Raw genomic sequence first — 10,886 nt, forward strand, 5'->3', positions numbered from 1 at the left:
GCTGGTCGTGTTATTTCTTGGTGCGGCCCCACACCAGGATGTCATCGATGATGATTTCACAGGGATAGCCTGCAAACAGTTGCTCCATGCAACGCTGGAAGACCTCACTGCCCGTAGTGATTTTGTAGGGCATGCGAAGGAAGACATACCGCCATATCAGGGTCATGAAAGTGGTGAGCAGGAACGAAGCTCTGTCCAAAGGGATTTGCCAGAATCCGCACTTTGCATCCAGGGTACTGATAACTGTGGCACCTGGCATGTCAGCAATCACTTGCTCGATGGTGCGGAGATGGTGATATGGACGCAGCAGTGCTTTGTTCAAGTGTACTGGATCAATACAAAGACGTACAGTCCCATCCTTTTTTGATGCAGCCACCATGGCGGACACCCACTGTGTTGCTTCCTCTATGGGGGCAATGACACCCAATTGAGTCATTCTGTGGATCTCTTTAATGATTTTGTCTTTCATTGCGTAAGGAACTCTCCGGGGGGCATAGACAGTAGGTGCAATGGAGTCATCCAGCCTCATATGGGACACAACAGGAAGCTTGCCAAGTGTACTGCAATCAAATAAATCCTGAAAGTCTTTTATCTCTGGGATGGTCATCTGTATAGCGTGTACCTCAGGCCCCAATTTTAGAAGGCCTAGCTTCATAGTGTCAGGGAGGCCTAGAAGTGGTTTCACCTTTTGATCCACAATGTTGAATAGCAAATCAGCACGGGTAAACTTTAGCTTTGTGGTACCCAGTGTAGTGATGATCTGTCCACCATAAGCTATGAAGTTGATCTTGTCTCGTGGGTTTATCTGTGCATGTGGATCTATGTCACGTAGTTGTTTGTAGGATGTGACATTGCACTTCGCTCCTGAGTCTATTGTGACTATGGCCACCTTGTTCGTATGCTTTGTTCTCAGTTTGATAAATATTTCGCCCTTTTCATCCAAGTGGTCTACACTATCACAAACTGTCATGCGAACCGATTCACACCCTGGCTCTGTTTCAACCTGGTTAATCCACCGGGGTGAGCGCAGGGCCGGATTAAACCTTGGGGGTGCCCGGGGCACTTAAGACAAGAGGGTCCCCGGTGGAAGGCGGGGGAGTGTATTTTGGATTGTGCATACCCCCCAACATGACCCATTCCAGGAGGGACAAAATGCTCTCTACCTGGACTTCCTTCTTAATATATGATTGGTGTCACCTGTGTTGAACTATTTATATTTAATAGATAAGAAAGGTGCTTCACCACAAGTGATTGCAATCATAACTTAAGATATCATGTTATCCCTCCAGGACTGGGTCATGTTAGGATGTATGGATTGTGTATATTAAGTTTAATCCAATAGGGTATATTTAGAGTGACCATATTATCCCTTTTGACAACAAAAAAAGTTTAAAGTAGGCGCAAACACCGTAAATGAATCCTTACATAAGCATCCTTATGAAAAGACAGGAGTGAGATCTTGGTTATTGTATGCTTCGTGTTCTCGAATCCCTTGTCCACACAACCTCAATGATGTAAAGTACTTATTTTTCTCAATAAAGAAGAAGAGGTCATAGTGCAGATCAATTTCACAGGGACAACGTATTTATTTAACATAGAACACTCACAAAATTCATAAACAAACAAGCATGTAACCACTGCCAGTGGATAGAAAGGGGTGCTGGTATTGGATATCTTCTAGTTACCCTCCCAAGATGGCACAAGGGGAAGCACCGGAGGTCCCGGACACCACAATGGTACAAGGGAAGTCGAAGTACCAGGATCAGTCCACCCGCAGTCCAGAGATCAGCTAGCACCACCTGCTTAACGCGTTTCGGACACTTTTGGTCCTTCCTCAGAAGCATGGTGGTGAGTGGCACTAGCAGACATATTTATACCTACACCCTAATCACATAATTAGGTCCACGTGCCGGCCGTCCTCCCGCCGAAAACTCTGCTGTCATAGATGCATACCTTCAACTGTTTCAATACGTTGTCCCTGTGAAATTGATCTGCACTATGACCTCTTCTTCTTTATTGAGAAAAAGAAGTACTTTACATCATTGAGGTTGTGTGGACAAGGTATTCGAGAACACGAAGCATACAATAACCAAGATCTCACTCCTGTCTTTTCATAAGGATGCTTATGTAAGGATTCATTTACGGTGTTTGCGCCTACTTTAAACTTTTTTTGTTGTCATTTATATTCTTGGAATTTTGTGTGAAGGTTCCTTTGTTTATTAGTGGGCTGCATTTACATCATAGGCAGCGCATTTGTACAATAACTTCTCTGTAACCATATTATCCCTTTTACCTGGGACACTCATGGATTGCACAGGTTTTGTGGCTGATTAAAACCAGCTGAAATGTAGGATTGAAGTCAGCCAGCCACAGAACGTGTAATTCATGAGCATCCCAGGGAAAAGGGATAATATGGTCACCCTAGGTATATTAGATATAAGCTAATAGTTGAATAATGCCAGGTTACATAGGACCCAGACACCCAGGCAGAGAGGAGGAGAAGCTGGGATCCTTGTGTCACTTACAGCTCTCTCCACCCTCCTATCTCTCCTCTGGTCAGAAAGCTCAATCAGTAGCTTATAAAACCTGATACTCTACCTGGGATCAGTACGAAAGCCCGCCAGTCGGGATCCCGGTGGTCAGAATACCGACACCGGGATCCCGACCGGCTCAATCCCGACAGGTGGGCGAGTGCAATGCAACCCCTTGCGGGCTCGCTACGCTTGGCACATTAATTTATTCTCCCTCTTTGGGTGTCGTGGACACCCACAAAGGGAGAATATGTCCGGATTGTGCCGGTCAGGATCCCGGTGTCAGTATTTCGACCGCTGGGATTCCATCCGGCGGGATCTTGACTGCATCCCCTCTACCTGCAATGCATACTGCCCTGCTCGCAGTATATACTGCCCTGCTCGCATTCTGGCTGTCTGGCTCTGCTACTGCGTGAGAGTGAAAGCTAGCGATGTCGGTGTGCTCTGGCTGGGGGGGCCCCTAACAAAGGGGGGGCTGGGGTACTGCATGCCCTGCGACCCCCCCCCCCCCTTTAATCTGGCTATGGGCAGTACACATGGGGAGAGAGGTGTGTTGAGCGATCTGTCACAGACCGCTCAGCACACATCTCTCCCCCCCCCCGCTCAGCACAGCACGATGTGTGCTGAGCGAGGTGGGGGGACCGGGGTAGCCGCTCATTGCACCCAGCGGGTGAAATGAGCAATGTGCTAGATTGTACCTGCATGCAGGCCAATCTGGCACCGGCGATAGCGTTGCACGGGCCCGTCCATCACTATCGCTGTGGGGCATATACACGAGAGATCTGTGCTTAAAATATAAGCAATCTAGTCAGATTGCCTAGATTATAAGAACGGATCTCTCTGTGTGTACCTCCCTTAATAGAAAAGTGTAACAAAGAGCGATGCAACAAAATCATCAATTTTATGCGTTATTTCGCCATGGGATTTAAAACAACCATTTTTTTCTTTAAGACAAATCCCGGTATTTTGGGGTTGAATTATACAAATATTAGAGATGTGCGCAGTCTCGTGTTATGGATTTAGTTGTAATTTCATCATTGTGTTTTAGTTTTGGTTTTGCAAAACCACCCTCAAGTGTTTTGGTTCGGAATTCAGATTGAAAAACGAATCTTGGGTTATGGATTTCGTGGAGATGTATAAAAACAGCTAAAATCATGTCATGCACGCAATCCACAACCCTGACATCCAGATTTAAAATCCCCAAACCCCAGGGTGAGGGTTTTCAAAAAATAATACATACAGTAAATAAGTCCCTTTATGGTAAACAATGTCCACCTCTGGGACAATATATTACCAGTTCCATGGTGAAGAGTATTCAACTCTGCGACAATGTGCACAAGGTTCCAACACATAGCCAGTGGATCTCCTCGTACAAAGTCCTTTTTATATGTATGTACATATATCTATGAATTTGTCTTCACATTTTTTAATATACTTTAATGTATTTTACTAATAAACACTGTGGTTTTTGCATTACAGCCATAATAATCTATATTTTATACCCATGAAAAAGCCCAGAAAAGGGCGAAATGCGTTGGTACACTGTACTTTCTGTTATGCTCTAATATTTGACTGGTTTTATTCAGTATGGAATTATGAATTGCTGGTGACATTGGCTAATACTGGGGTAAGGACAACCATCCAAACACCATTGGACAGAGATGAGCAATCTTATATAACCCATTGGTGACTGGAAGTATTATACGGAGTCCTTGATAAGAAGAAGCTGCCACTACTCGGAGGGATTGAGAAATCTGAGAGCCGCTCAGGAGAGGAGTGGAATCCGGTATGCACAATTAATATTAAGAATATGTATATTCATTTTTATATCTACTACACTATTAGGTGCTTGTCTCATCTCTACTTTTACCAGATTCATACACGGACTATTCCATCAGTTCATTGGCAGACTGAGCAGCCACCTATCAAGTGTCTATAGGGAGTGCCGTGACATATACACTACTGAGTGGATACCTGACGGGAGAACATTGCTGACTAAATATATATCACCTGATCCGCATTTAGGGGGTAATTCAGACCTGAACTCTGCTGTGAGTTTTCGCACAGCGGGCGATCAGATCTGAACTGCGCATGCATATGCACCGCAATGCGCCGGCGTGTCGGATGACTACACCGGGCATCGGTGCCTAGCGACGGGATGGTGCGAAAAAAGCAATCGCATGGGCAATCGCAAAGTGATTGACAGGAAGAGGCCATTTTTGGGTGGCAACTGACCGTTTTAAAGGAGTGTTCAGAGAAAAGCAGGAGGGACCAGGCGTTTGGAGTGAGGGTGTCTGACATCAACTCCAGCCACAATCACCAGCAATCCATCGCAGCGGCAGAGTAATTCTTGGGCTGAGCAGAGACTGCACAAACTGATGTTTGTGCAGCTCTGCTACAAAGGCGAACGCACACATGCACACCACTTTTCCCCTCCCCCTGTAGGCGGCGACTACCTGATCCCAGGGCTTCAAAAAACGCACCCTAGCAATCAGGTCTGAATTACCCCCTTAATCGCTAAATAGTTAATACAAAGTTGCACCAATGAATCCTTTCCTAGCTCAATGCTTGATGCCCTTGTGTGCTGTTTTCCAATACCTTAAAGTATGTTGTCAATTTACAAATACACAAAAGTGCCCAAGAAGATCTTTATTAATTTAGGCAAATTTTTGTTGTTAACCACCAGCACTCAGAATGGATAAGAAGCCACAGCAGAGACCAGCTCCACGTAGCCCAGCACTAGAGTGCGGTGTCAGCGGCAGAACCAGGAATGACAGAGAGACCAGCAGGAGGCCTCCAAGATGTTTGCAGTCTGCAGCACGATGGTCAGTGCCCACAGCATCCAAGGCAGGACCGGCCAGTAGAATGTAACAGGCACCATCGAGCCTCTGAAGCCAGAAACAGCCTTCATCCAGAAAATCACCACAGGACAGGGTGTTAATGCCGTCCCTCCTGAATGGGGATTTTTAGCGCCTCATTTTTTTGATGAATTTGGGCACCTTCAGTTTCCGGACGATTTTGGGTGCTTTCGGCACAAATTTTTTTACATTCAGTTTCTGGATGGGCTTCTTTAAGATCTTCTTTATCGATGGTTTTTGTTGTTTCTTCATTTGCCTGGGGTCCTTTCTCCCGTTGCGTACGATGTTATAACGCTCTGCCACATGTTGTTTCTGGCGGTGGTCTCTCTGATGATGTCCCATCTCGTGTTCCACATGGTAGTGATCTTTTCCACGGGGTTCATCATCCTCATCGTCCAGTTCCAGGTATCTGTCAGCTGTTGACCATGAAAGAAATTATGAGAAAATGTAAGTACAGAACTACAAAAAACAATGACTATTCTAGACTTAGTTATGAAGCTATAATAAAGCATGAGTGATGTCACCGTGTGTAATATAAAACACTGTCCTAATATCAAGTGTTACTGATTTGGTGGCACCATGGGCCCTACTGAGGGTTGGACACAAGCCCATGGTAAGAATATGCTGTTCTACATTGTACATGTGTAGAAACACGCACATAATGCCTGGAGTGGTGGATCTAAGGTGGACAGGCATAATCTCTGTACAGTAGGGTGTGTATACTGTATGTACTGTAAGTGTAATACTCCCCCTTGAGGTGCTCAGAGGTACTGCATGCCATATGAGCTATTGTATCTTGCCTGACAGAACTAAACATCCCTCCTAAACTACAAGTATCAGCATACGCTGACAAAAACATACTGGTAGATCCTGTGTATTTGTGTGAGTGATAAAACATTACTGTAAGCTCCAGTGGTGCAGGGACTGAAGTGATAGTTTTATAGAACACAACTGAGGGCTCCCCTGGTGGCTGCCTGACCCTCTGCAGTAATGTGGTATGTAAATTAGTAACTATACAGAATTATTACTGACAGTTGTAGTAAGACAAGTGCGCAGTGCAAGTGTTGGCTCCCTCAGTTTAAGAAATGCCTGGCAGTGACAACTTCGTAGAAGAAATAAGTATAATTACCTCGCTTGGGTAGATGTTGCTGCAGTAGTGCCTCGATGTCATCTTGCACTACTCCGTAAATTAGCTGCTGGAAGGTGTTACTCAGATACTCCTTTAGTGCTTGGAAGCTGAAATGTAACAATAATGAGAAGCTGTCAGGGTACAATAGTGCACAGAGCGCAGCCCACAGACCTGTTCCCCCAATGTATCATCACTGAGCCATAATTCTCATTCTCTTTGTGTTCTACTCAAGTTCTGCCATATTCATTGTCTAACTCATTGTTCTAATGACGTTCTGCAATTCCCATAATGACACCTTCACTAGGTGATTATAAATGATTGTTTTTTCATTTTCAGTATTCCAATGCAATAGATGGTCATATAAAACCCCAGAATAAAATGTATATTGACAATTGCATTGTGTATACAGTGTACTTTGTAATTGGTCAAAGAGGAAAAGTCTGGATATTTTCAGCTTCAAACGGGCACTAAAACAAAAACACACACCTTCATCAGAGCCTACCATCCATCCCTCATCCTAATTCTGTTGCTCCCTCCTCCCCTCTCCTACTCTTCTTCCCAGTTCACCCACCAACTGTTCACCTTTCTACTAAGCATATAAGGTCTCACAGGCAGGACCCTTCTTCCTCATATATCATCCCTAGCACTATCCTCACTTCCAGGGATACTTGTCTCTTGTCTTCTACTCCCTTTAAGCGGCTCTGACTCTGTGTGCTCACCCTTCACTAGATACAGACTCAATGGGGGGAATTCAGTTGTTTTGTGGGTGCCCAAATGTTATGGGTATCCACCGGAGCAATTCAATTCTTCACCTCTATGGGTACACATGCCCCGTGTAAGCACCCATTAGTTCTGCCCTCTGAGGTCTTAAACCACTACTGCTCTATATACAGTATACTTAGAAACCTCATCATTTACACATATGACCAGACTTTGCCCATAAAATAAACCCATACTTCCTCATACATCCCAGATAGGTGATAAGGTAAATAGATGTCTCCTCCTGTACTATACAAGGCAGCTATTTTATGGGTTAAACCAAAATGCACAGGAATGCAGCCTATCCATTCACTGGGTACCAATGGTGTCACTGAGGCACCTGATGAGCAATATTCATGAGGCAATGGGTCCTGTTGAGGTGTTAGGCTGCATCCTTATGAATATTGGTTAAATACACAAAATGGTTTCCTCCATCATATGTAAGTGACAAGCGCTTCAGGAAAAGTAAATATCTGAGATTAGAGCACCTATGTAATGTAATATAATGTGTACAGAATGTTAGTAACTTACTATGCAGTACAGCAAAGGTATATTCCGGCAAGTATCACCAGGCCGATGAAACCGATGATGGTACCCACGGATTTCCAGTCCAGTGTAACTGTTCAGGAAAGAAAGACAGATGAGAGACGCACGTGAGAAACGTTACATGTGTATAGAGACATTGGATATGGGGAATTATTACACTTATGGCGTATTCAATTAGCCGCGGTAATTTACCACTGCCCCAATGCCAGCGCTTAACAGGGCTAATTGCACACCCCCTTAGAGAGACAGATCACATCAGTAAGGCTGGTATGTGTAAGCTGCCTACATAATGGATGCTGTGATACTGCCACTTATATCTGCCAATTGGCCGGGTATCACAGCACGTGTCACCTGAGAACAGCTGAGGTGCTGATAATGAGCCTATCGGGAGGGGACAATGCGCACATGACTGCTGCCGGCCTATCGCGTGTGGTTATTTATGGCCAGGATAAGAATGGCTGACTCCTGTGTAATTCAGAAACTGACCAGTAATCCTGTCACAGGGTGGTGTATGAGACAGTGACATGTACAGGCCTATGTGTGCCGCCTGCAGAGCTGTACTGCTGCCTGAGGCGCCTCTCTGACACACATTGCTATAACCATAAGGGAGTATGTAACTATAGGGGACTAATAATGTAATTCCCAGCCAACACGGTAAATATCTTCATTTACACTTATACATCAGGGGAATTGGTGCAGAGCAACAAATACAACAATTACTGTACCTTGATGCCAATTAAAGCTCCTCGATTGAGCAGCGTGCGCCAATGGCGCCTCTGCCGAGCCTTTAAAAATAAACAGAAAGACATGCATTATACATATGTGTGTGTTTGTGTGTCTTTATTAAGGAGGTCACATGTGTATTACTTAGACATTACATAACTACAGAGTATTCTGTGACCCAGTCATGTAATAGTGCATGGAGACTCACAAGAGAGCATTCCTATCTATCTATCTATCTATCTATCTATCTATCTATCTATCTATCTATCTATCTATCTATCTATCTATCTATCAGCAGCAATTTACTACCACCTAGTGTCTATGATGTCATAATGATGTCATAATGCCGCCTGTGACCTACTGCATTGAGCCAGATAGCTGGGATTAGGCTCAATAGGCGTGTGGTGTGTTTTATATGGCCCTATCTATCTATCTATACATCTATCTATCTACACATTGTATTTATATTATTTGCTCTGTAGTAATAATAAAACACCCTATAAATACTAGACACAGAATAAAGAAAACCCGGACACAGGAATGAAGGATTTTTGATGCTTTTGCTCTGGCAGTGACATTATACTGTAGTGTTACCAGAACAGGAATTACATCGGTACTTATATTGCAGCGACATGTAATGTGAGGGGGTAATTGCTGTAATAAATACATACAGAATAAGAGGGGTGTTGGAAGCTGGCGCTCTCTAAAATACCCCACATGGTGTAAAGAATTAAATAAGAGACAGTGTAGTGTATATATAATAATAACATAACACTTGTCTGTCTGATAAAGTGATGGGTGTTCAATCTCCTTTTTTCAAATTGCCATAATGTAAAACATAGTACCATGGACAATACTGCAATATGTTTTAAAAGAAATTACATATATTTATGTAATTAAAATAATAATAATAAATAGGGCGGGCGCATCAGCCATAGGGCTCTGCTATGATAATAGGCTGTAATCCTATATAACTTTGTTTTTAATCCTTACTAATAGAAAGTCCTAGAAATAATTCTCTTTTACCTTTAGATGGATATATAGGCCGGCCTTGGGTCCCCATGGTGAGCAAGCTCACTATGAGAAAAATCGCAAAAAGAATAATCTTCATCATTCTTCTCAACTTCGTCCTTAGACGACAACTCCTTCTTCACCTATCAAAGCCACACCTCCCAGCAGCAGCAATTTATTACCACCTAGTGTTTGTGATGTCATAGTGATGTCATAATGCCACCTGTAACCTACTGCTTGTAGCCAGCTAGCTGGGATTAGGCCAAATAGGCTTATATGGTGTTTTTAAAATTGTTGACAAAACTGAAAAATAAATATGTATGTTTTACCTCCACCCGTTGTCATAAAATGCAATATAAATGGAGTGGTTACTAAAATGCTCTCTGTACTGTCTGGCAGTCACAATAATGTTCTCCATATTGTCTGGTAGTCACAATAATGTTCTCCATATTGTCTGGTAGTCACAATAATGTTCTCCATATTGTCTGGTAGTCAAAATAATGCTCTCCATATTGTCTGGTAGTCAAAATAATGCTCTCCATATTGTCTGGTAGTCACAATAATGCTCTCCATATTGTCTGGTAGTCACAATAATGTTCTCCATATTGTCTGGTGGTCACAATAACACTCTCTGTATCAGTGCCGTAACTAGGTATTTTAGCGCTGTGTGCAAGAAACGGCATTGACGTCCCCCCTACGCAAGACAGGAACAGTGCGCGCCGCAGGCGCGTGAAAAATATATAGGGGCGTGGCTTCATGGGGAAGAGACATGGCCACAAAATAATGCCAATTCATACTACGGTGCATAGTAGTCTCCATTATTCAAATTACGCTGCACAGTAGAGCCACTACACCAGCTAGAGCCCCTTTTTACACATTACGGCAGACGGCGTGCCTTTTTACACATTACGGCATGCGGCGTGCCTTTTTACACATTACTGCAGACAGTCCCCCTTATTACACATTACGGCAGACAGCATCCCCCTTATTACACATTACGGCAGAGTCCCCCTTATTACACATTACGGCAGAGTCCCCCTTATTACACATTACGGCAGACGGCATCCCCTTTTTTACACATTATGGCAGACAACGCCCTCCTTATTACACATTACGGCAGACAGCGTCCCCCTTATTACACATTATGGCAGCCAGTCCCCCTTTTTACACATTACGGCAGCCAGTCCCCCTTTTTACACATTGCGGCAGACAGACACCAGAGAGAGAGAGAGAGAAAGAGAGACAGAAAGAAAGAGCGACAGAAAGAGAGAGAGAAAGAGAGAGAGATATATACTTACCATCTCTCCCGCTGGCAGTCAGGCTCCTCGT

The 10,886-nt window shown here is 43.9% G+C and overlaps 1 protein-coding gene across 1 annotated transcript; it reads right to left on the minus strand.

The window, feature by feature from the left end:
* Positions 1-5,071: 5,071 nt before the first annotated feature.
* Positions 5,072-9,715, minus strand: LOC134969893 (uncharacterized). Its single transcript, XM_063946075.1, has 5 exons — positions 9,573-9,715; positions 8,549-8,608; positions 7,809-7,896; positions 6,519-6,625; positions 5,072-5,805 (listed from the first exon to the last, which is right to left on the minus strand). Exons 1-5 carry the CDS (start codon positions 9,658-9,660, stop codon positions 5,498-5,500), a joined length of 651 nt encoding a protein of 216 aa, XP_063802145.1. The 5' UTR covers positions 9,661-9,715; the 3' UTR covers positions 5,072-5,497.
* Between the last annotated feature and the right edge of the window lie 1,171 nt (positions 9,716-10,886).

The sequence above is a fragment of the Pseudophryne corroboree genome, chromosome 11 (genome assembly GCF_028390025.1).
Source record: "Pseudophryne corroboree isolate aPseCor3 chromosome 11, aPseCor3.hap2, whole genome shotgun sequence".
Classification (NCBI taxonomy): Eukaryota; Metazoa; Chordata; class Amphibia; order Anura; family Myobatrachidae; genus Pseudophryne; species Pseudophryne corroboree.

Bases quoted from the DNA above. Each gene is read 5' to 3' on its own strand.
- LOC134969893 (XM_063946075.1), bottom strand. From the start codon at position 9,660: ATGATGAAGATTATTCTTTTTGCGATTTTTCTCATAGTGAGCTTGCTC. The intron at 8,609-9,572 runs GTAAAAGAGAAT...TTATTTTTAAAG, and splicing joins GCCTATATATCCATCTAAAG to GCTCGGCAGAGGCGCCATTG. The intron at 7,897-8,548 runs GTACAGTAATTG...TTTCCTGAACAG, and splicing joins GAGCTTTAATTGGCATCAAG to TTACACTGGACTGGAAATCC.